Here is a 26696-nt window from a genome sequence, read left to right as displayed (position 1 = left end):
TCAAAGTTATAAGCCATTTCGAGTATGTTAAAGTTGTTAATGTAAGAATGGTTAAATAACACACTTCTTAGATGAGAAGTGTGAATATGGAGCTACAGCTTAGCATTAGGACTGGAAGCAGACGGAAGAAGCTAACATGACTCTTTCCAAAAGTTAAAACAAGTGTCAAACTATTTATTTCAGAATACAATTAATGACGTTGTATGCTTTGAGTGCAACTTTCCCTTCTGATTCCTTTACCAGTAGTATATCCCCTTGGCATGACTGTTGCTAAACTACGGAAGAGGATTACGGCCACATGATTTATTTTTTTGGGAGGATTTGAAAAAAAAAGAAATTCTGAGAAAACAATGTGTAGATTTGATAACTTTGAAAAAAGTCAGAATTCTGAGATTAAAGTCAGAATTCTGAGATTCTTTTTTCTCAGGACACAAAAAAAACGTTTTTTTTTTTTTAAATCCTCCCAAAGATTTTTTTTAATGTGGCCCTAATCCTCTTCCGTACTGAACTGTTGCTGCGCATGATTTATATCTAAATATATCTTCCTATGAGCTGAAATAAAAGCAACAGCTATGCAGACTGTAGCTGTTACTAAAATGTGTTTTACTAGATTAAATAACCATGGACAGAAAAAGTTGATATCATCAGTCATGGTTTATTAACTAAAGCAAATAACAGACAAAAACATTAGACTTTTTTTTCCCATCCAGCAATGAGTTTATGTGTGTTGTTTTTACTTTTCTAATGTATGTATTTAAATCTGAAGATGACTTCAACGGTTTCAGTTTTATATATATTATATATTTTTAACACATTTTTCTTAGTTTGTTCTATGAGGTCTATTGTTTGAAATGCTTCATATCAATATTACGTTGAAATGGTCTCGTTCTGCTTTCAGAGAAGGGATAGTGTGTGTGTGTGTGTGTGTGTGTGTGTGTGTGTGTGTGTGTGTGTGTGTGTGTGTGTGTGTGTGTGTGTGTGACAGAGATCTAGTTAGCCCATCATAGCCAGGAATGCATTTGACTTGAATCCAGCAAACCTCTCCCTATTCCCCTCTGCAAGTGTGTGTGCGTGTGCGTGTGCATGTGTGTGTGTGTGTGTGTGTGTGTGTGTGTGTGTGTGTGTGTGTGTGTGTGTGTGTGTGTGTGTGTGTGCGTGCGTGTGCGCGTGTGTGTAAAGAGAGAATAAGGTTTGTAGAAGTTCCCTAAAAAGAGAAATACCACTTAATTTCCAAATTCTGCATTTTTGTTACAATCTGGTTGAAAGCAGACATATTTCAAATTCTGTGGTAATCCACTTTCAAAAATAATCCTAAATAGAGTCTGACACAGACTACTTAAAATCACATTACTTTAACAGTAAACCACTATAGCTACTAAACAGATCAAACTCAATAAAGCTTCCGTTTTGTTCCTGTTTCCAGTAACACAACCATTTCTAAGCACTCTATAACACAGCACATGCATAGCGCCGTTGTTAAAGATGTAGGAATGCATGCATAAACATCAACCCACACACCAACACACACACGCTAACCGCTCCCAGGAGGCTGCAGTGTGTTGGTGGAGTGAGGACTAAAAGGAACATAGAGATGAATAAACAATGGGAAAACTTTACCATCCCCGCTAAGATCTTCTGCAGGGTCCAGGAGAGCATGCAGGAAACGGGACAGCAGAGGAGGAGGAGAATAGAGAGAAAGCAGCGAGAAGAGAGAGAGAAAGAAAGCAGGAGGCAAAGTGGAGAAAAGAGGGAGAGAAATAGAGCGGTTAGAGCATGAAAAGCCTTGAAACAACAAGATGTTGCAAGATCTGCAAAGCCAAACACTCAGCGAGCAGTTAGCTAAGTATCAAAAAAGCAGAGTTAACAAATGTCATTAATGCTGTACAAACACACGGAGGTGAAATGAAGTCATTCAAGATATGGAAGCAATCAGAAAAAGAAAGCGTGAGTCAGCATTTGTTTATATGTGATATCCAGTGGTGTAATGTAAAAAGAGTTCGATCCTCAACACTCATTGTTTGATCAAGAGTTCTCACACATCTGTTTTAAGCTTTCATGTCCTTGCGTTGGAACTGCACAGCCGAATCCTCCCTAGTTCTTAAAAGCCAAGAGTTGGGCATTTTAGGTCAACAGTCATTTGTGTTCTTCTAAGAGTTAGAGGAGGAGGTTTCATTTCTCTACAGATGCAGTAAACACACAACCTCAGCTGGTCAGCTTAGCTTAGCAAACAGGGCCTTGCTCTAGTTTCAAATTGACTAAGACAGCGTGGTGTTTTCCTTCTCATCTATCTCTTAGCAAGTACTCAAAAAAAAGAGAAAAGGGATTTTGTGAAATATTTGCAGTGGCTACGATATTTCATTTTTATTTGTTTCTCTTCCCAATAATCTGAAGGCTATTCATGAACATTGTCCGCTTGTAATAATGCTTTCCATCCAAATGTCGTTGTTGTTCTTATTGTTGTACGTGTGCAGTACTTTAGCCTCTTATTTGAATCCTGTGAAGCACTTTATTAACTTTATGTTTTAAATATTGCTCTAAATCTATTATCAGAGCTCAATGGACTTACAGAAACTTCCCACTAACATGTTGAACCCTAAAGAAGGATATGAACCGTGCCTGCATGTCACTTTTGGAGCCTCTGGCAGAAAGGAAGCTTGGATCACTTGTAAAAGTCTCAATAAGAAAGCAGCTGCTGTCCAGATTCATGACTCTCTCTGAACAGTGCTGCTAGCTGCCGAGCCAAAGCCATAGATGGAGGCACAAGGACATGAACTCACACATTTAACTTGGTGCACGAGGCATTACAGATGATGGAGATAACGATGTTAGAGTCACAACATTTAAGTGCTTACTTAAACATAATTCATTTATAGACTTTTTCCAAACTACACAATTTCATCACTTAGCCGGTGCTGAAAGGGTGATCGAAGACATTTTAACAGGGCAGATACTTGGCGGTTGAACCCAAATGTTCTAAATGGAAGAATGATTACTTTAACCATATGGTCCGCTCTTTGAATTAACTGACATAAAACACTTGAAATAATGAATAAGAATAACCAAAGTGGAACAACAGAGCATGTGGTGAAGACACCATTTCACTCTGTGTGTGAGTACTTTCAGTCACATCCCTTCATTGTATGAAAGTTAGATTTTACAAAGACGGAAATACAAATTGTCTATCTTTAGTATACCTGTTCTCAAATGTGAGAGGTAAAACATACAAACTGGTGACTGATGGTAAGGAAAACACACAAGCCATTGGATTTAAAGAGAGTTAGAAAGTCCTCCACAATTAAGAGGTTATTTTTTTTTATACCCACTCTTATTTTAAGAGCATTGGCTTGGTTAGCAGCACACAGGCGGTTATTTTGGTTGAAGCGTGCGTGCGTGCGTGCGTGCGTGCGTGCGTGCGTACTTGGGACTGAATTAGTCAAAGCAACCAGGCACTGAGGACAGTAGTTAAGAAGAAGAGGGCATCCATTATAAAGTAAATAGATTGTGATGCAGCCAATAACAGTTCTGGACCAAATGAGTGCCGTTAACTTATCCAGGAATAAAACTTTAAACAACACATATTGAATTGCATCCACTGGGATATTTTTGTTCAGATGATATTAATAGGTTTCTTCTAGCATTGCCCAATAAGTATGATATCAAATGAGGTATTCTATTTCAGCACATCACAATTGTGTGGACACCCTCCTCCACTAACTGTCCAATGAGAGCCGAGGATACCATTGGGCGGCGAATCGGAACAGAAGACAAAGGGAAGGAGGAAACGCCGCGCCTTGGTTGGCTTAGGAAGCGTTGATGTCACTAGGTCTGTAGCCAATCAGGCAGGACAGAAGACAAGAGTGTGAAGGGAAAAAAAGAAAAGAGTGAATGGATGTGTGGCAGACCGGAGGAGGAGAGGAGGAAGTAAACAAAAGGAAAGCAGGAACAGAGAGGAGGAGGGAGATAAACAGGGGGAGAGGCAGTCCCGACGGAGAAGAAAACAATAAGAGAGGAGTAAGAGAGAAAACAGATGTTGGAGGAAATGACAAGACAGAAAAGACGACAGTAGTTGGAGCCAAGGAAGCTGTCAGACTTTTCTCCTAAACCTGTCGATTTGGCAGTGTGTGTGCACATTGTTTTTATCTTACCTGACACAGAGATAGCTCTTACTCCGCTCCTGACTGCTTCCAACTTTTTCTCATTATTTGATACTCTATAAAAAGAAGAAGAAACAAATTAGACAATAATTAAACATCAGTCAAAACAGTAAACACTTGAAGAAACATACCGAGGGTAAATTGAAGCTTGTTATTTTGATAGTTGTATCCTTGAAAGTAGTAGCATGTTGAAATTGGGTCTTTCAACCAACCCTGACTGTTTCAATAATCTCCCTGCCTCCTCTATCTGCGTCTGTATTTGAGCTCTACTACGATCTTTACATCACAGACCACAAGAGGCAGGGAGAGAAAGAGAGAGGGAGAGAAGGAGAGAAAGAGGAGGAGACTACCCAAGTGTTTAAAAACCCTAAGTGGAAAATATTTGGCTCCTAAACTTATCTCCTTATTTGACCACAGACAGAGAGAGAGAGGAGAAGAAGGAGAGGGAGATTTGAGTTGAAATGACTAAAAGTAAGCAAAAACGTTGTGTTTAGTTTAGTGACAGTTAAAATGTTAATGTCCGGTTATGGTCCTGATTAAACAAACACAATGAACCACTAAATCTTTGTTTAGCTAATGAAGAAAATAGGCATCACAGCTCTAAATCATCAGACCTGAGATAAATGTGTGATGTTTCTTTAATGTAAACTCTAACAGTACTACGAGTGAGCAAGGTACCTACTTTGGGATGGAAGGCAGTGCTCTCTCTCCCTCTAGAGGACAAAAACACACATCATCAGGATCAAAATGAGAAATTAAATCACACAAAATAAAGATTACAGAAACGTTTTAACTACCCTTCATACAAAATGCATTAAACAGCATTAAAAAGGAGACAAACTTCTTGAAACTAAAAAGTGGGAATTCAGTGGCAATATCTACTTGGATGGATTTTTTCTTCTCCACTAGGACGTTATGTTTTCGGTTTGTGTAACCCTTGCCAAAGAGCCAAGGAANGTTCTGCATGGTTTCACGAAAACGCACTACTATGCACAGTGACATTCGGCGAGCGCGCGAATGTTCCCACTTGTGAGTCATAATCTTTAACGTTAACTATTAATGTAGTCACATAGGAAGAGGAGAGAATCGCGATTTCACGGTCGGACTGCCCCGTAGTCGGCGGGCGCGACCATGCGTCAGGCCTCTCCCGTCGTGCCGCAAGAGGAGAACAACTCCGACGACGTCCTGGAACCTCTTGGTCGCGACTGGGTGCGACCCCTGGTGACCGAGAGCTCGTTGGTTCCAGTTTGTTCGAGTGGGCGGAGCAAGGCGACTGGACCGTCCAGTGAAGATTGTATTCAGACACGATAAAGGTCACACCGTGTCGCATTATTTTATTAATTACATCGATAACCACTAGTCGTAGACAAACCACATGGAATCTCCAGACTTATGTCTGTGGATTTATACGGAATTAGAAAATCTCGACAGCCATGACTTTAATACTAGGAGACATACTTACAGTCCACTGGTCTCAACTCAGCCTGTCACTCGTGAACGAAGGAAGCAGAACAACGACCAAGACGAGACCTGGGTCGAACCCAAGACCGCTGAGTCGAGGCAGGACCGGAGGTCCCTCGACCTCTGGACAATCGTCTGTCAAATGCGAAAGACGAATCAAACCATATATGTGTTCGTAGCGGTCGACATGTGTTCTGATTTGTTATCCCATGGATCATAAGTAATTGTGTACCCGGACCAAGCGTTGGAATAGAGCACCAGCCAATAAGACTGTCCTCAAGAAGGTTCTCCACCTACGGTTCAGCAGAACGCGAAGAGACACGACTCTGTCGTTGGCGAGACGCTAACCTTCTCCAGCTGTGCGACAGAGTCCTGCTACGTGCCGTTTTAGCTTGAGTCACCCGACTCGGACGACTAGAGCGAATAGGGTCAATCATGTTACTCTCGATGTTGGTCCAGACCTCTTGGCGTCGGCAATGAATTTACCAACTACTAACAGCGTGTTGAACGAAGGTTCCCAAAACAGGATCGTCCCTCCTGTTGAAAAATTGGGAGACGAAAGCAGGAATCAACGTCTACCTCTTCGACCGTAGTAGGCCGTAACGCTAGTGCTCGACTACTCGACCTAGAGAGAGTACCCTCCGCGAGTATGTCCTCCTGGTTCCTTGTCTTATTACCGCGACATCCCGAGTCTTCACCCAGTCTGAAACGTCTCCACACGCCATCTTATTTCAAAAAAAGAGAAAATGGGGTTTTCCGCGAGGGGGCGTGTGCAACATGGAGAGTCAGTTCGACGGTTTCTTAGAAGGATAATATTCAGTTCCCTTTTTTGACACTAACAGTGGACATATGAAGCGTTTTTCAGACCCTGGTGAAGACTCGGATGCGAGCGGGGAATATGTGTCCCCGGTGTTCCAGGGAACCCACCAAGTGTCAGAAAACACAACCCTCTCTATTTTCCTCCATACCCAAATCTCTTAAAAAGGGGCTGCAACGGATCTGATACAGACTGATCCAGATTTGGACACTTCTATGACGTCACAGAAGTGGCGTTACGGCTATTGGGCCAACTCCACCAATCAGGAGGAGACAGCCACGGACATACCGTTCGAAAGCGCTGGATACGCTGTAGTACATATGCCAGGCCTGTAGATGGTGCTGTTCTCACAGAATCAGCCCGTGCAAAGACAGTGTTAAATTGAGCGAAATGAGGAATGGCTAAAATGCATGATCTGTTTGGTATTTTGAAAAATAAAAAGTATAAATATGCCTTATATAGGTATGGTCCTACACTAGATTATTCAAATATAGCATGATAGGTCCACTTTAAGGTGACGAATTACGCGGTCTATATGCTTTGCGATTTCCCTTCCAATTGTGTTATATTCAAGAGCACAAAAACATGATAACACTCTGTGGGCACAGGGTTGTGTTTTGATATTTGTGCATCCTAAAGAGGCGGGATGAAAAGGAGTCATGTTAATTGTTATACCTTTCTGATATCGAACGATGAAAGAGTGAGTTTCCATGGTGATGAGTCGACAGTAACCGTCAATCAGGTCAGCCAAGTTCTCTGCCATGGTCAGTGATGCTGTCGTAATCGTGAGAGGCTGCACACACACGCACACACGCCTGTTACAAAGAGCCATTATCTCCAAAGACACACACATATTCTTTCTTACACATGACAGCACAGGGGGGGGGGGGTTCCAGCTGCTCCTTACGTCAGGGGAAGACTCCTCTCTCACAATATTTGTGGTGTACTTGTGTGTGAGTAAATCCAATACTAAAAGCCATTAAAAAAAGAAAGACTGCACTCATATATCTGCGCGTGTTACCAGGCCGTTCCTCTGTGAGTAGAACCATTATGTGGGATCTATACATGGAGGAGCATTACTTAATGTCTGTCTCCATCTCAGCCACTCACTTGCAAACAAAGGGCAAAGTAAGCAAGCTAAGCAGCACGATGGGCACAGCTTAGGGTAAACCTTTAGTGTCCAACAGAGGCCAAACTGGTCATCATGAAAAACAAATACTAATAGTACTTCCTTTAGAGAGTGAGAAACTAATTTATTTTCCTTGAATTAGCTTCACATATATCTCTAAAAGTATCTAAGATTGAACACTCTTTTTTATATTTTGCACAATAGCCCAAAGCATTGTTTTCCCTGCACCAACAACAACACTTCCAATTTGTTTGTACTTAAAACTTCTCACAAGATACTTTTCTATGTCTTTTAAAGTCCTTTTGAAATGATTTCTCTACCTGAATTTGAGGTAGATTGAGAAAAGGTGTGTAAATCATAAAGGTAGATTACCGAAAAGGAGCAGCGATGAGTATTGTCTTGTTTTTAATCATAGCGATAAACCAGTAAAAGTCACCATTTTGAGTTGCTTCATATGATGATATTATTAATGGTATTTTTTAAAACCAATTGTACATGTATATCAAATGTGTATGCCTAGACAAAGAGACAAAGATTGTAGTACCTCAGCAGCTCCGGCTACGTTGAGCTGTAGCATCCCTTTCCTGTCCTTCTCCTCCATAGCCGAGTACTGGATGGACTGAACTTGATTGAAGTTAGCTAGGTGGGTGGGCTAGGGACAGACGGAGGAACACAAAACAATTGGAAATATCGATATTTATTAACACTCAATATAAGAAGATACATTTATTATATATTGTTTTTTAGATGCAGTACAAGTGTTGAAGCTATTAAAGCCCCCTTATCTTTTTTAGGTTTCAGACATACAGTAAAATATATCTCTCAGTCTCATTTTCAGTTTTTCCAGCTGTATCAATACAATTCTGAATAGGTTTCAAGTATTAGACAACCAGTAACAGAGTACCACTCCAGGGCTAAACATTTTTTTAAATGTAATAAAAATGGCCTACCTTAGAAAATAAGAAAAATAAATAACAAATAATAGTAAATAAACAAAAATAATAATGATGGAAAGAGAATACAAGTGACATACAAGAGTGTTCAAAAGTATTAATGTATTAGCAGATACATTACAGGGGCCCATCGCTTGATACATGTATTTTTCTGTAGGCGTATTAAAGCTCCTTTTTAAGCTTGGCTGTGTAGGAACTCACCGTGGATCCCTTGTCAGTGAGGTAGCTGATTCCTTCCTCTGGCCCGATAGCCAGCTCCACCTGGATCACCCAGCTGGACTGTGGGAGAGAGGAGGAGGGGTACACGTTACGAGAGGAAGAGAGCAGAAGGCAAGGCAGGAGTGAGAGGAAGGACGTTGGCACAGCACCACATCTCAGATACATGCAGAACCTGATCCCGCCAAAAGAGGTCAGCCTTACACCACTAACCAGAGCCTTTAGGTTACATCAACACACCTTGGAATAGATTAAACTTACCCCAAGCGCACATTTGAAGCACTCCTTGTCGTAGCGATAGATTGGAGCAAGTATCTCCAGAAACTTGAGGATGCACTGCTCATCGTTGAGATTGGCTACCTGCTTGAACGTCTGCTGAATCAATTTACGCAGGGTTTTAGCCTGGGGAGAGGAGATAATTGGAAAGGGAGAACATTTCAGTTAGATACTGACTTTAATTAAAACTGATTTAAACGATAGAAAATCTGCAACTAGGAGAAGAAAGAGGAGTATGCATGAGAACAAATGTGGTGAATTTGTGTGTGTGTGTGTGCAGAGGGACAGAGACACTAACAGAGGAAAACATTGATTGACTAATAGTCCACTCTGGTCCCGATCAAAATGACCTCCCCACTTCACCGTTCAGATCAATACACAACGAACTGTTGGTTACCACTCAATTAAACATCACAATCTGCCCATGTGTGTACTGTTGCTTAGATATCACTTCATGTAAGTGCATATGAAGACTCTTAGTGTGACAGTTGGTTTATTCAGACATGATTTTTTGTGTTGGTTATGTGACTAGAGTGGACAGATGGGGAATCGAGGGAAATAAAATCCATCTCGGGACATTATTCATCATTCCCTAGACATAGAGGTGCACAGCACACACAAACGTCAATCCTCTTCATCTGATATATATATAAAAACACTGTGACTTATATGAAGATGAATTTACCCCAAAAAAATCTTTAACCCGGTTTAACCCAACAGGATATTGAGCTTCACTACATCAAATCATTAGTGTTAAAAAAAATTATGATTATAAATGATGTTATCCAAACACCCTTGAAAATACACATTGACACAGGCACACATACAGTACAGACAAACTATGAATAGCTCTCCATGTATAGATAAAGATAAAGATTAAAGGGGATTTACTGCACTACAAACCAGGCTTAAAAAAGCACGAGTGGATTTACAGTAGACTGCTTCATCAAATTAAGGTCAAGCTACACAAAATAAATGAACAGTTTGGCAATTAAGATCCCAACCAGAAAGGTATTAACTGTATTGACTTTTAGATGTGACCTAAACACAAGCAATAGACTGATGACAGGTGAGTTTAATGAGACCCAAAAACAACATCATCAATAGACCTAGAGCGTGAATAGTCTCTCCATATGCATTGAACCTAACCTATCTGAGGGTGGTATCATTCATTACAAAAAATGAAGTGTTTATTAATATGAATTAACCATTTTATTGAGCCACTATGATTTACAATTGCTACTATATTTTTGTATTATTCCGATGTAAAAAAAGCCTTTCTACACTTCATTTCAGAATGACTGTTGCCAGCTGTCTACTTATTAAGCCTGAAGGAATCAAGAAGCCTTAACACACACACAGACACACACAAACACACATTACTTTGTGTGCAGCCACATGTGTGTGTGTGTGTCATTTCAGCAGATGTCACTACACAGAAATGATTACAGAATATATTGTGTATTCGCTTATATGTGTTCTTGATAGGATCAGAGTTTTTTCATTCCTCAAATTCCACCACACGCTCGTACACATACACACAGAGATATTGTCTTTCCTGTATCCTCCCTTCCTGAGAGGAAATACTGCGAGGTGCTTTCATCCTCATCATCATGCTGACTGTCACCGTAGTCTCTCTGCTTAACGGTCACACACAGTTTATATATAACATTATTTTTATTAATCAGTTTAGTGACAGAAGGAAGGACAACATGTCTTGGCGTATTATGTCTCCGTGTTTCCTCAGATGTGATTCGTCCACTAGTGGCTGGAGGTCATATAGTGTTTTGATTCAATGTGAGGTTATGTCACAGTGGCTTAAGCTGTTGAAAGCTATTCTTTCCCTTCAAAATTGTTATATATTTCATCAAGAGAAGAGAACATCCTTCAGACACTCTGATAACAGAGTAATGGGAGGAGTTATAAGCATTATTCAGTCAGGAATACTGTCAGCGACCAGTTTCAGCCAGACCAGGCCTTCATCATGGCAGAAAAAGCTTTTTTAAATCAACTTAAACGTCATGTCAATAACCTGCTTAAAAAACTGAGGGTTAGGCTAGGTTTCTTCTACAGGAACAAGTCCTGTTTCTCGCTTGAAGCCAGGAAAAAGGCTAGTCACTGTGACCTTTTTACCTGTGCTGGACTATGGTGATTTGATGTATATGAATGCACCTGCCAATTGCCTGGTCAAGTTAGATGCTGCGTATCACAGTGCACTGAGATTTGTGACAAACTGTAAAGCATTAACCCATCACTGTTCCCTGTATGCAAGGGCTGGTTTGCCTTCACTAACTGTACGGAGGCTCAGTCACTGGTACATTTTTATATACAAAGCCATGTTAGGGAAACTTCCATCCTACATCTGCTCCCTGATGCTCACGGCGAATTGTAAGTGGCTACTGCCTGAGATCGCGTGCTGTGTTTTTATTAAATGTGCCAACTGCTAGGACTGTCTTAGGGAAGATAACATTTAGATGCGCAGCTCCACTGTCTTGGAATAGTCTGCAATTGAAATGGAAACTGAGCAATCTGGTGCCACTAAATGTTTGTAAAGCTCGGTTGGATGCTACTCAATCGGAAGCTGTGGGTACCTGTTCATGTGGATAGTTATGTAAATTGTAAATCCCTGTAATGATGCTGTAAGATGTTCTTTTTGTTGTTCTGTTTATGTTTTTATGTTTCATGTGGAACCTACTTGAGCAGGTCTCCCTTGAAAAAGAGATCAATGATCTCAATGGGATACACCTGGATAAATAAAGGTTTGAAATGAAATGAAAGTGATGTTTCATTCTGTATTGTGTCCTGACAGTAATAGTTGTATGTTTTAGTTGCAAATATGTATTCAAATAAAGCATAAGAATATATATCATTGCATTTCAATCAAATCATGTTGTGATCATTCATAAGGTTGAGAGCAATTCAGTCATCAGTCTGATGATGGGGAAAACTCAAATCAAGCTGGTTGATGAAACTCTGATCTCCAAACACACTAAAGGTCAGTTTTACTAAACCTGCTGCCAGCCTGTCGATATGAATGAACAGACTCTGCTCTTTATAAAGCTTTCAACACAGCAAAAAATCACTCACTCTTTACTACCACAGCCATCTGCTCCGGGGTTTATGTGTGTGTGTGGAAGTAGAGTCCATTGAGGGTGAATAATCCCATTAAATGACTACCATTCTCTTTCACCAGAGCGAAAGGCAGAAACATAACTGACAGCTGTGCTCTCCAGCAGACGCACATCCATGTTAAATGAAAGAACCTAATACCTCTACTAGTTTAGTTTGCCTTAGAATACTGGAGATGGACTCCGGGGGAATGTTTGTTGTTATTACTGCCAAAATAGTAGAAAAATGAGAAAATAGGAGAGGAGGGAGAGTAGGTGATGAGGGGGGAGTGAGAGGGTCTTGACAGACGGGGGGACCCCAGAAGGAGACGCACATTGACGCCTCCTCCTCCCTCCTCATTGTTGCAAAGGGAAAGTGGGTTTAAACATGACCTTAGGGTCACACACACAAACACAGTTTCCCTCCCTCAGCAGAGCATCTGTCCGCCCGCCTGCTGACATTAAGACCTTTTCAGGTCACTGGGGCCTTTCTTTCACACAGACACACACCAAAACCCTCCACAGAAACGCGTGCCGTAAATATATCACTGACAGAGAGACTGCATTGTGCAAGCACACCAAGCCATCACTGCAAACATACACAACACAATGGCAGAGCTTTCTACATGTGTGTTCATCTCACAACAAAACGTATATCCAGGGTCCCGCGGGGTGTGGATGTATTGCTAAAACAAATTCAAACCTGAGCTGTTTCCCTTTGTGCTAAGCTAAGTAAACCATCTTCTGGCAGCAGCGTTATAGTTACTGGACAGAAATAAGAGTGTTTTTCGATTTTACTCTCAGCAATAAAACCAATAAGGGTATCTCTTAAAAAGCACTTTAATGGTGAGATTTGCAGAACAGAGATCAGTCCCTGGTGAAAAGTGAATCCATCACAAAAGTCTTTGTACAGAATATAAGTACACTTTCTGGTTCGTATTCATTCTTTTTTGTCTCCATTCACCAAAACTGTGATGGCAAGTCTCATTCAAATATTGTTGAGTCTTGGCCTACTTAACATTTTGCCAGCCAGTCCAGGTCCAGCAACACATTCAGTCAAACATTCAGAAAATTGGCTCAAAAGAGCAGTCAAATAAAAGTGTTGCTGGATATAAACCACACGCTTTGGTTACCGTTAGTAACTCCAGTGGATCAGATGTGGCAGCTGCTCAATTTTGGGAGTGCACAACTTCCTTAAACTACATCTCCATCAAGAACAGCCTTATTGAACCATTTATTCCACAAACAATTCACAGGGAGAAAGTGAATACAATGTTTTAGCAACCTGAGACATTACATTGTGTGTACTATTGTGTGATCTCTATACCAAGTCTTTGTTCTCACCTTGACTGAATCCAGCAGGTCTTTTGGGAAAAATCGCCTCAAGCCAACATCTTTCCTGGAAGGAGAGACAGAGAGAGATACGAGAGGAAGAGAGCAGAATGATTACGCTGTAATTACACTGAGGAATGTTAATTGGCAACCACTTCTTTCTTTATCTGATCTCAAAAGCTTATGTTTTGCTTTGATTACAAACAACATCAACAGACAGATAGAGTCAGGCAAGACCAGTCGACTGAAGACAAGAAACAGAAAGCTGTGACTAAGTGCTGACTAAAAAAGCACTACTCATTTTTTCCTGAGAGACTGGGGGAAAGCAGAGAGAACAGAAAGAGAGAGATAGAGAGAGGCCGTACAAAGAGAGGGAGACCACAGAGACAAAGAAAGATGTGCGAAGCTAAAACAGGAAGCTGGCTAATGATTCAAACTCCTCTAGAGAGAAGACAAGGGGGAGGAGGAGAGAGTAGGGGAAAGGGTGAGAGCTTACATCATCTTATTTCTCCCACATAGGTCAAATGTCATTCAATTATCATCACAGTACTATAACAATGTGTGGTGTACGACAGTTAGAGAGAAGGTCAGCTGGTGTACAGTAGGTAGTAAATCACAGATAAGACTCTGCCCTGTGGTTACAGTATATATAAACTACCAGGCTTGCCTCAGCTTGAAATATTCCAATAGTAGTATTCTGCTTAGGGCTAAACCGCATCATGTCTATAAGAGAATACTTAGAAAACCGTTTTGGGGGAGACACAAACATGTTTTACCCTCTCAAAATGTCAGTCATAGAAGCAACACGAAGCACAAACAGAAAAGAAAAGACCTTTGAGAGATGACAACAGCTAACCTCAAAGAACGAGCACTAATGAAAGCCCCCTTAAAAAGTCAGCTCAGAGACCACAAGGACTACAGCCAACTACACCCAGCCGATGCAAATCTGTTGAGACTCATTATAAACTTGGAAAATAAACTAAAAATACGGGGGCATTCAATTCATCATCATGTCTGAGACGTTTCCTGTAATTGCTCAAAAGTAGAGGGAACATAGACACAGTGTTTAATTTGCAGTGTTTCAATCCAGTTACTTCATTCCAATTAACTGCTAGCAGAAACTGCTGAGTGAACATGCAGAAACTCTTCACAGTAAACCTCTTGTAACTGACATCGGAATTTCTCAGAAATTGTACACCCCTATAAAATACAATTTTAATGATGGTACGTTGCTATTTAAAGAACAAAAAGAAACGTCAAAGATGGAAAAAGTGGAGGATTTAAAAGGGTGAAACGAAGACACTGTTTTAGGATGGTGTTAGACCGCAGACACTCAACAAAAGCCTCAATGGCAAACTCTTAGCTTGTAGTATTCAAAGCCTCAACAGCATTTTCCCCTCGCACTTTTGTTGGCTTAAAATATGCATGATGGCAACCATCAAAAGGGAGAGACAGAGTTACAGAAGAGAGAAAGAACACAGGATAAAGCAGACTAAAAAGAGGAAGAGAACATAGAGAAGAAGGACAGACAGAAAGAGGGCTGAGAGGACGGAGAAGAGAGACAAAGAGATATCACAGGAAAGACAGAGAGCATTCTTCTCAGTTGATTGAAGAGCTCGTTAGGCTGACGGACAGAAATAAAGACCTCATTGGAGCAGGGCAGCTCATTAGAATCGGACCAGTAAGAGTCGAGCCTTGTTAGTGCCAAAGTTTGTTAATTGTCTTCATCAACATCCATCTACCCGGGAGCTGATGGTGGATTAAGACACAGAGCAAACCAGGGGGCTAACATAGAAAAAACATCCGAATCCAAGTAAATCTACAGATATGAATGAATATTTACCACGTGATAAATTGACTGGATAAACAGTGTTTGAATAATAATGGTAGCTAGACTGTACATTTTCAGTCTTTACAGAAGTTTGCACAATTCCCAAACGCCTACTGAAGTTCTTTGTATTGTTTTCTGCAGTCCACAGGTTATCAGTAGCTGCGTAGGAACCCTGAACCGAACACTGAGAAACTCTTGTTTTTCTGTTATTTCTGATGGATTACAAAACATGTTTCCATGTAGAGGAAGGATGTGATGTACGAGAAAGGTTGTACACTTTGCTAATGAGGAACATACTTACTCCAATAGTTCATAGTTGGACTTCTTGTCCAGGGCGTTTCCTCTCATCTCTTTGAAGAACCTCCTGGAAAGGAAACATTCAACGCACATGGAGAGAACAAGGTCAGATACATTCACTACAGACTGCAAGTTATTAAATATGCACCAACAACCGGTCATGTTTAACATTTTAGCAAGGCAGAGAATCCTGGTACAACTTCACCAACTTCCAAACACACATTTTGGCTTGTTGCCTGAAGAGGTTTTTTTTCTTTTATGTTTAATATTATTCTAAGAAGGAGGTGTTACTTTTAAATGATTGACATGAACGAATGTTGGCAAGAATGATGAGTGTAGCCAGGAGGAAATCTTTAAAGGTTTCACACAATAACAACTCATCTGGTGAAGAAAACAACTGTCATGGATATCGCCTTAATTGCTAGTTTAAGCAAAAAATAGATGGAATGAGTTTGTGAAATTTTGTGAAAGCGACACATTTTATATTTGGGAACCAAACTTGACTTTTGATGTAAAACGAAAATAACCATCTAACATGTCAGCTCTGTGTTATTCCTGCACAAAGTCATGAAGAGAGCCATCGCTACACATTGTGAGCATTTTTACCTGATTTCTAGACAGCCCAGTTTGAAAGCTACATCTTGTTCCACCTGTTCCCCAATCTGTGTCATGTAGTCATGCTTCACCTGGGGTACACAAATACACATGAAAGTTAATTAGTACAAACGAAGAATGTCAATCTCACGCACAAATACAGACACAGTTCAGCTGACCTACATTACCCAAAGGCAAACACACACACAGTCCTTCAAGCAGTGCCATATGTCTCAGTGCTGGCTAGCTGCGGCCAGAAAATGAAACATGTTTGTGTGTCTGGTTGTCTGTGTGTGTGTAAGTGTGTGTAAGTGTGTGTGTAAGTGTGTTTGTGTATGTGTGTACCTGGTGGTAGAAGTAGTTGAGTGTTGGTTTGTCTTCTGTAAACTGCTGCACAAAGCCTTTCGGAAGATACCGGATCCTTAACTCATATCTACAGGGTAGAAGAAAGGGAGAGTGATTAGGTCAGAAAGAGATCAGACCATATTGTATTTCACCGTAAATAGCTAAACAAGTTACTCAGTGTTTTTATAGTTTTAAGAGTAGAATCAAACTTTCAGGGCAAATGAAACACAATTTACACGAGTCTAGAAGCCTTTTCACAGCACATCTACATTGTTACCAAAAATGCAATTGCGAAAAATAGAAGGTTTACCGAATTTCTTTGAATCCACATCCATTAATGTATATTTTACAGCGTATTTATTTTAACAACTTGATTCCATGTTTTCAAACCGTCTTCTATCAGGTAAAAAACGGAATGAATACGTTTAAGTGAGGGCAAAGAAGAGCAGAGGAAGGATGCAGGGTCAACTAAAGAGAAAATATTTATTTAAAAAATAAGAAATCTTCAAGACAGTATAGTGACAAGGAGAAGAGAGAGGACAAGAGAGAAGATGAAGGCTATGAGGAAATTAATAATATGCACATGTGAAAATAAGATATAGGACCGATTGTAAGATCAGTGGAGGAGAGGCAGAAAAGGGACAGAGAGAGTTGTTGATCTAGTCAGACAAAGCAGGCATCTGGTTCTCTCTCTTTTTATGTCCACAGTGCAAAAGGTCTCCACCTCACAAAGCATCATCACCCAGACCGCCACAATAAGCGCAATATATACCAGAGCATTAGCATCTAAACTGCCTGACCACCTCCACCACGCCGCCCCACACAGACCTCTCATCAAAATACAACAGACGGGTTGCACTTTTTTTTATGATGTTGTTTGTTTACCACAAATCAGTTCTGCTACTTTGGTGTACAATAAGGCGGACTGCTGAAGCCAACTGTTTGAGAAGACAATGAGTTTAACTAAATGTACACAAACACATACATTCAGAAATTAAGCTCATCCACTGAACTGCATGTAAACTTAGTGAATATAATAATCATGTTATTACGTAATGTGTTATTCATTGGTTTTGCCTGTTGGTGGGGTACCAACAGATTACTGGTCACACGTTAAAGTTGCAGTTCAACTTTGTCTCAAGTAAGGATGGGTACCGAGCGCCGGAATTAAAGGGGCCCGGGGCTGAATTATTAAAGACTGTGGTACCGTTAAGCTCCAACGTTATCGTTTTTTTTTTTTTTTATCGGTGGAGACATTTAAATCACATTATATTGCATTATTCTTTATTTAAAAAATATATGTCATTATGTATTATTGCTACATAAACATTATATTGCAGTTTTAGTTTCGCCAACTCCGTTTCTAATATGCAATAATACTACAAAATGCGTCTATGATGTATTTTCGATCTTTCCAATCCAGACGAGAGATCTCTCTCCCCTGTCTGTGTGTGAGGGGGCGGGGCGGTTTACACACACGCGGCTGCTACATGCATGCACACACGGCGGGGATGGCGGAGAGNCCCAATAGCGGTAGCGCCACTTCTGTGACATAGAAGTGTTCAAATCTGGATCAGTCTGCATCAGATCCATTGCAGCCCCTTTTTTAGAGATTTGGGTATGGAGGAAAATAGAGAGGGTTGTGTTTTCTGACACTTGGTGAGTTCCCTGGAACACCGGGGACACATATTCATGTATAAAAGACGTACAAAAGTGCATTTTGCATGATAGGTCACCTTTAAGGTATACATAACATACCTGACGTGGAAACGTTACTCGTGGATGGGGCTTCAGAGCTACTAGAAAGATAGTCGAAAACGGTGCATTTCTCCGTCTGAATGTGGTGCACTTTTGCTAAATGTTTAGACAAATTGCTTGTGTTACCGCCCTTACATGCTAAACTCTTATTGCACTTTTGGCAATGAGCATTGTCCACATCGAGACGGGTAACATTTAACCACACCTTGGGGCGCTTAGTCCTCTCCTCCATCTCTGCCGTGTGTGTGTGTGTTGCATGCATCTAGCAGCCGCGTGTGTGTAAACTGCCCTGCCCCCTCACACACAGACAGGGGAGAGAGATCTCTCGTCTGGATNTTTAACACTGTCTTTGCATGGGCTGATTCTGTGAGAACAGCACCATCTACACATTGCCGTTCGAAAGCGCTGGAGACGCTGTAGTACATATGCCAGGCCTGTAGATGGTGCTGTTCTCACAGAATCAGCCCATGCAAAGACAGTGTTAAATTGAGCGAAATGAGGAATGGCTAAAATGCATGATCTGTTTGGTATTTTGAAAAATAAAAAGTATAAATATGCCTTATATAGGTATGGTCCTACACTATATTATTCAAATATAGCATGATAGGTCCACTTTAATCTTCCTCCAGAAGACTCGTTAGGCCTTGTTGTAGGCCTGTGTTGCTCTGTACCACTGTATTTATGCAGTAAATACTTGTTTTTTTGTTTGTTTTTTACAGTTCTATAAGTACACGTTATTACTTGTTGTACTGTTAGCCCAAAACCCAGCTAACACCCAACATGTATGCTCCACATGATCTTCCACCTGCTTTTCCCACAGTGCAGCACATTTCAACCTTTACAACCGCTCTGTCTATTCAATCAGATCCTAGCATAACAACAGCTCTGGGTCCTTTGCAGCCTGAAGCATTGATGTGTTGTGTCCAGATAGTATTCCTAGATTTGCCAGAGAAGACTCAACCTATTGTGACCTTAACCAATCTAGGTCAATGCCAACACCAAACCAACTAGCAAGATTTAGCTAAATCCAGGGTTATCATGTAGACAGAACCCAGAACGAGCTTCAGCAGAATGTGTTTGATATAAACTTTGTTATGCAACAGAGGAACAATGACACACTCTTCTTTTCTCACCTCCACTCCTCGTTTGGTCGTGCTTGTTGTAATTCATAATTTTCCCTGACGTGGGACACGCCCATATCAGGGTGGAGCCAGTGCACCTGATCCCTGGATTGGCTGTTGCTGAGGCGGAGGCCGAAACAGGACGTCCAGCGCACTTTGTGGATGTCCAGAATCTTCTGAATGATTCCCTGAAAATAAAGAGTAAACAATTTATTTTTATACACTGTTTTTCAATGGCACATTTCCAAAAACGTTAGGTTAAGGGTAACAAAAATATAATTTTTTGAACATTTCTGCAGAGATTTCTCGTAGTACTGGTGTATTTGGGTAAATTGAGCTGCACCGGAAACCATTTACCACTTAATCTGTAGTCATGGTGACTCAAGAATTCTATCAGTGTTTTCAGTGCTGATAAAAACAACATTTTCCCGGTTTCACAAAAACAGCAAGTCTGGCATTTTGTATCAGGTCAATGAGGGCACATGTGTGTGGGTCTACTTCAAGTGATTTAACATGACGTTCACACCCAAACAAGTTGACAGACATCATACACACATGCATGATAATGCTCACACAACCATGTGTGTTGCCACTCTAGGGGGTCTGACCTAGATTCTGAATGAAAAAAAGTGAAAAGATGGAGAGGAGAGGATTGGTATATCCTGTATGACTGCTGATGTTTGAGCAGTGTTGGGGAGTCCACCATTGGAGAGGATCTAAAAATACACTGCTAAGTAAACACACACACCCTGAGGATATGCTCTGAGGATTAATAGGACTAATGTAGAATAACAACAGCCTTATCCAGTTTCAGCCGTTTTAAATTGTATGTAATTGTAAGGCGTCTCCTATTTTTTGTTACCATGTCTACATTTAGTTCATAGTGTTCCATAAAAGCGTGTCTCTCTCCTTACCCTGACATCAGTTGCATCTCCATATCGGATATTGGAGGACCAGCAGCTGTTTTCAGTGTTGGTCTCAAAGTGATGGAAGACTTTCAGAACCCTCTCCACGGAGCCTGCCATGGTTCGGTCCGACACCCCCCCGCTCAGCCGCGACTTGGCGCCTCCCAGAAGGGCATGGTTGAGGTTGGGGTTCAGGTTGGGATCCAGGTAGGCCGTCGCCATGGTTTTCCCTGCCGACACTGCCGCTCCTGCTAGGTGTCTGTCATATTCTGGCATAGAGAGAAGATCAGATATTGGGGGAATGAGGAAGAATATAAAATAGAATCAGAAGAGTAAATTATAAACATTGACTACTGCCTCGCACACACGTACTATTAGGGTAAACATTTTTTACTAATTTTTATCTTGACTAATCATTTGGTTATCCTAATGCCCTAAAGGTGACATATTCACATTGCTTGTTTTGTGCAGCTAGCAGGCCTAAACCCAGAGACCTTCCTTGTACTATGATAAATGACAAGACGCAGACAATATTTAAACATTAAAAAAAGCTTGAACTAGATAATGTTTTGAGATTTTGGCAAAATAAATAAATAGGAGAGTGTCAATCGGCTACTCGAATAATCATTTGTTTCAGCTCAAATTTAAATGTCTTGTTTGGTCCAACTAACAGTTCATGAACCTAAAGATATTGAATTCATACGAAGACATACAAAAGCAGCAAATCTTAACAAATAATAAGCTGGTTTCAGTTGGAATTGAAGAGGTAGCGCATTTACAAAAAAAAATGCTTTCAGCTTTAGTGTGTACAATGCAATAATACAATGGACTGATGCACTAGTCATGTGGATTTCAAGTCCTGTTCATCTTACTTGAACAGCAAATGCCTCACATAGATAAGACATTCTTTGGTAAAGGTATAAAAGAAACTGAACAATGAAATACCGGAGAGAGAAATAAAGAGAGAGAAGTACAGTCAGTCAGGGTCAAAGCTTAATGTCACCACCTGGGTCTATGACACAAAGAAGACAAAGAACCTCAGGCTGATGCTTTTCCTGAATAAGAAGTTGTGGCATTGACACACTTCCTGGAATTCCATTGTAACTTCAACTGGGAATGCCCGACAAGAACTACCTCCTCTCTGTATGAGGGTGCAACATGTGTGCTGTTGTTGTCATGACAATGTGTACTGCTTCTCTTTTTTCCTGTGCTTCTCCTCCTCTCTCCTCCATTAAAGGAAATTGATATGTACTTGCAGGCAATTACACCTGGCAGGAAAAGACAAAGAAAGCACTTCCTCACTGTCATACACAAACGCATAACTGAGAGGAAAGCCTACAGTTAACTTGTTGAGGGATATATCACAGTTAGATAAAATACGTACTAACATGTTATTTTCTCAATTTCATATGGTAAGGCCTTTAAATCAAATCATTCTGATGGCTTTAAGCACATTAGCCTGCCTCAATTTATGTATCTCTTGCACACACACACACACACACACACACACACACACACACACACACACACACACACACACACACACACACACACACACACCTGCATAACCATGGTAGCTTTGGCTGTACACCAAGTCAGTTCCCATGGAGTCATATGTCACACTGTGTACTTGTGTGTTAGAAAAAGAGATTTCATTCATACCTCTTTCCCAACACATGGGGAAGGGGCTACAGCCGCTCATCGCCATGGAAACACATGTCTGTCCCTCCCTGTCTCTGTCTGCACTAAGGACAGATAGACAGCTTGCAGTCTCACAGCCACGCATCACACACACACACGCTGAACTTCTCGTGTATAGAAGGGCTACATAAATAAACACACACACACAAGATCCTGACACAACTGCAAGAACGCGCTCACATAACCCAAACACACAGACACAAGGTCGGTCTCCAAGGCAGAAATCTTTGTCTTCAACTTTTTGTCAACAGCCTCGTTAGCCAACAGTTAGTTCCAGAGCAGTAATCCTCAAACAGGCTGATTTTCTGCTCAGTTAGCACTTTGTCCAGTGTGAAGATGCTACATCGAACAGGGAAAGTGTCACACAAATAGATTTCTTCGTCCGTCTAAATCCATTCTGTAATCCATGTTATCCACAGTAGCATGAGCGATGTAAAGTTAGCTTCTTCCACAAACTTCCCACCTCTTCCTATTCAGTCCACTTCTAAATTACTCCCGAGCGGCCCCTCTCTGATGACACAACACTGTTTGTTTTTTGCCCAATTTCTGGCCCAAGCCGGCAATCCATGGTTACGCAGTTGTCAGGAAAGAGTCAAGCGATCTTCACTCAGTGGAGTCCCTGTGATGGTGACAAAACTGCTAGTCCAGAAAAAGTTGACAGCCAAATCCAACTTTAAGTGTTGATCCAATGGACATTCAGTTAGTGAGTGGTCACAGAGAGGGAGAGACAAATACTTAGTGTTGAAAAAACAGAAAGTGTTCTTCACGGAAAAAGAATGTGAGAGAGAAAGAGTGAGGCAGAAAAACAAAGGAAAGAGACGCAGAGTGAAAAACAGAGAGGGAAATGCAGCGATTGTTACAGGATAAAGAGAGGAAAAAGAGGACAGAGCAGCACGACTAAACAAAGTTGAGTGGAGAATGAGAGAGCTTGAGAGAGAGAGAGAGAGAGGGCTGCTGGAAAAGCAGGAGGAGCTAAAAACTATTAATATGCTAATCTCGCCAATCTCTTGTGTTCAATGAAAATAAAAGCTGACCTCAGAACAGCCCATTATGTTCTACCAATATTGCAACCATCTCAAATGCAACACAAAAGAAGAGGAAATATATATTAACTTGACATTTTCTAAGAAATTACAAGACACATACACAGTATTTAATTCACTGACGAGAAGAGGAACAACTAATCAAAATCGCAAAAAGAAAACCAAAAAGTACAGAAACAGTCAGTCATCCATTTAATAACTTCATTATCCAACATTGTGTTTACACTCCTCTAGGACAGAGAACTCCAAACTGTCCAAAATTATATAACAAGCAATAAGTTTGGGAAAAAACACAATGATACAGCACAGCTACTGCTTTTTTTTGTCGAACAAAGATGGATAAATCAGAAATATGCCAAATATGTGTCTTATTAGATCACAATTATTGATAACAATCTGCTTAATTTGCTAAGAAATCATTAATACATCGCAATGATTGCAATACTTTGCCAAATGGTTACTATTGTCATAACTTTTTATTGTGACTTCAGTATCCTGATAATATCATACGTTCAGGGTTAATGGTTATTTCCACCCCATATTTAACACAAACTACAACATCCCATCAATTCTACTCTTTCTTCCCCAATTGGCCAGCTTACTCAAATATAGATCAACCATCTTTCTTCCTAACGAAATATTGTGTATAAAGAAACAATATGTAAAAATGAAAAGAAAACAATCCCTGAAGTTGTTAAGACAATAGAAAGAGAAGAAAAGGGCATCTCTGCCAACACAGCCGTTGCCCTGGCTGTGCCCAGCATGTAAACTAGCAGCTGTTAGCAACATGCCAACCAATTATAGAATAGAATAGAATCGGAGGGATGAAACCCTCTTTAATGGTCGCACATGCAGAGCACACAGCACACAGTGAAATTTGGCCTCTGCATTCAACCCATCCTAGTATCAGGAGTCTCAATCAATCACACTTCATACTGCACATCCAGTGTCGTTCAGCTTGTACTTTGGGGTCACACACTCTCGAGCTCTCCGAGTGCCCGAGGTGCTGCCCTGAAGGCTCATCTCCGAGGCAACGTGCCTTCAATATCCTGCGAGCAAGTGGCACCTATCACAGTCTGTGGGCGTCGCCACTGACCAGATGCCAGCCTCCATAAATCAAATGGACATTTATACAGCCGAACACATCCACTGAAGAACAAAAGGGACTACAACCAGCTACTGAAAAGCACTAATGCACAAAGCAAAGTAGGAAAATATGACATCTTAATAGTACCTGATCTGGACCTCACCTTGGAGCATTTACAGGAATGTGTGTGTCAATGTGTGTGTGTTTCCTTAATGTTACATCTCAGGCATTGGCCATTGTTATGAAAATTGAGTGGTTGCAGGGGCTGTGTGTGTGTGTGTGTGTGTGTGTGTGTGTGTGTGTGTGTGTGTGTGTGTGTGTGTGTGTGTGTGTGTGTGTGTGTGTGTGTGTGTGTGTGTGTGTGTGTGTGTGTGTGTGTGCAAGCCTTTTGTCAGAGGGCCGGATGTTGCCATGAATAGGAAGCGCTCTTTTGGGACTGTGCCAAAGTCTGTCTCTATCTCGCTGTGTTATGAACACGTAATTATTTTTGCAGGCGAAGGAGGGAGACACAACCTGCATCATCTACTGAAATGCAAATACAAATTCAATGATGCTGCTAAACCTCAGACGTATAATAGCTACTTTGATGTCTGTATGTGTGTGATTTCAGTATAAATAAGTATGTTCTCACCCATGCCTTGAAGTTAAAATTCAAAGGCTATTTAAACGTATTGAATAAATTGACTGAGTGCCTTCCTGCTTTTAATCCACCTCACTAATCAAGTCCAAAAGCGGTTCCTTTAGGCTCAGCTTGATGTTTAATTTGTATATATATTTTAAACTGATAGGATTAATCTGTTAAATTTCTGTTTGACAGGTTATTGGTTAAACGGTAAATTATTAACATACATAGACGGAAGGAAATAAAACCTGTTTTAATCACTGGTACTCTGGAATTACCCTTGAAACATCCTGTCCAACTTTGCTTCTGTATTTACATCTCCATTGTTATTCTCTTGCTTCCTCAAAGCTGGCATTTAATGTGATTCACATGACACTGGCAACTTAATTCATGATATAACGGACCAGCAAGGCAGCCTTTCGGGGCATAATAACATGACACATACATATGCTTCCCTGCTTATTTAATTTTAGTAAGGCCAAAGGAAAAATATATATACCCTTAGGTATTTTGGAGTTCAACTGTCTTCAAAGAGTATATTGTGTATGTGGCAGTGTGAAGATTACAATTAGTCACACACTCCAACTAGAGCGATGTTCATTTTCTCATTTCCCTCATCCCTGTCTACACTAATGAAACCAAAACACCCACACACACACATCGATAGCCCCACTGTTTTCTCTCTTCTTACACAATCACACATATGACTAGTGAGTGATCATCAGTGAAGCAGCAGCTGTGTATGAAAGCTACTCACCTGTGTAGTAGACAATCCGGGAAATATCTGAAACAAGCACAGAAATAACAAAGTCAGTTGTTTAATGAAGAGTCACTGAATAAAGACATCATCAGGGAACACAAATCCAGCTGAAGTGTATGGAGTCCCACAGCAGGTGTTTCCAGATCAGTTACTGAATGAATGTGATTTGTTTAGAGTAACAGAGCCTGCTGAATAGCTTCATCAATCAAATTAATCAATGTCCTGTTGACTTTTCCACAGGATATTGATTGATTAAAAAAAATCCATACCCAATTGTAACATGTTATACACCCATAGGAGGTTTGATAAAGCTTCATTGGTTACGCTAACTAGCTTAACTGGGAAATGGACAGTAATAAGGTTTCAGATCAGTCTACCATAACCTTTGTTTGAGAGGCCAGGGGGGCCTGTTCCTTTGACCCTAACGTGGCTTTTTAATGGCTAGCTTTATTCTTTTTCAGCTTACAATCACAGAGGGGGTGGGCAAGTCATTCTGCTTTATTACTTCAACCTTTATTTTGCAGCAGGAGGAATTAAAGCACTGGCAACATTCAGTCTGTGGTAATTTGGAGATCTACAGACACAGGTGATGCTGCATTTACATTTTTCTTTAAACTAAGTGAATTCTGTTTGACTGTAAAAGTTTGCCAAAAGTCACCTTTATTTTGTCTTTATATGCATCCTACATGGGGCACGTGAAGAGAAAACAAGCAACACAAAGTTGGATATCATTCGCCGTATGGTGCAAAGAAGGCTCCTCAGTCCTACTGTAATTATCGAGGGGCTTTGTATTCTGCACTACATTGATATACTACAACTCCCACAGGAAGAGCCTTTTGAAAACTTGACACCCGAACCTATCACATCGAGATGGAGCAGTGATAGGGCTGTGTGCAGGAAGAGGTCAGCAGGATAAGTGCCTAAGAGCTTTGAACACACTGATGTACACTCACGAAATTATTGCAGGGGTTGTCAACAAAAATGATGTAATGGTAAGAAAACCCACACATCAAGAGCAAATACCAGTGAGGTGACTCATTGTATTATCGACACGACTCTTTGTAACATGAAACCATGACCCTACAGATAGAGTGTGTGTGTGTGTGTGTGTGTGTGTGTGTGTGTGTGTGTGTGTGTGTGTGTGTGTGTGTGTCTGGACAATGGGGTGTTACTGGAGCGTGCAGTCG

General features: G+C 40.8%; 1 protein-coding gene across 1 annotated transcript in view; it reads right to left on the bottom strand.

Moving 5' to 3' along the window:
* The window catches only part of LOC104942825 (focal adhesion kinase 1-like), a 64341-nt gene extending 41443 nt beyond the window's left edge, over positions 1 to 22898 (bottom strand). The window contains exons 1-14 of the mRNA XM_010768129.1: positions 21959 to 22898; positions 20306 to 20565; positions 19404 to 19579; positions 16513 to 16600; positions 16180 to 16259; positions 15578 to 15640; positions 13458 to 13512; positions 8992 to 9132; positions 8716 to 8793; positions 8106 to 8213; positions 7108 to 7225; positions 4837 to 4867; positions 4146 to 4210; positions 1618 to 1635 (exon numbers count right to left, since the gene is read on the bottom strand). Of these exons, the coding sequence (XP_010766431.1) occupies positions 1618 to 1635; positions 4146 to 4210; positions 4837 to 4867; positions 7108 to 7225; positions 8106 to 8213; positions 8716 to 8793; positions 8992 to 9132; positions 13458 to 13512; positions 15578 to 15640; positions 16180 to 16259; positions 16513 to 16600; positions 19404 to 19579; positions 20306 to 20565; positions 21959 to 22082 (1405 nt within the window). The 5' untranslated portion in view covers positions 22083 to 22898. The remainder of the gene's footprint in view (positions 1 to 1617; positions 1636 to 4145; positions 4211 to 4836; positions 4868 to 7107; positions 7226 to 8105; positions 8214 to 8715; positions 8794 to 8991; positions 9133 to 13457; positions 13513 to 15577; positions 15641 to 16179; positions 16260 to 16512; positions 16601 to 19403; positions 19580 to 20305; positions 20566 to 21958) is intronic.
* Positions 22899 to 26696: the final 3798 nt, after the last annotated feature.

This window comes from Notothenia coriiceps, unplaced genomic scaffold (genome assembly GCF_000735185.1).
Source record: "Notothenia coriiceps isolate Sejong01 unplaced genomic scaffold, NC01 NC01_scaffold00000339, whole genome shotgun sequence".
NCBI classification, from domain to species: domain Eukaryota; kingdom Metazoa; phylum Chordata; class Actinopteri; order Perciformes; family Nototheniidae; genus Notothenia; species Notothenia coriiceps.
Note: the sequence above shows the minus strand (reverse complement) of the source record. Positions and strands in the feature narration are given on the sequence as shown.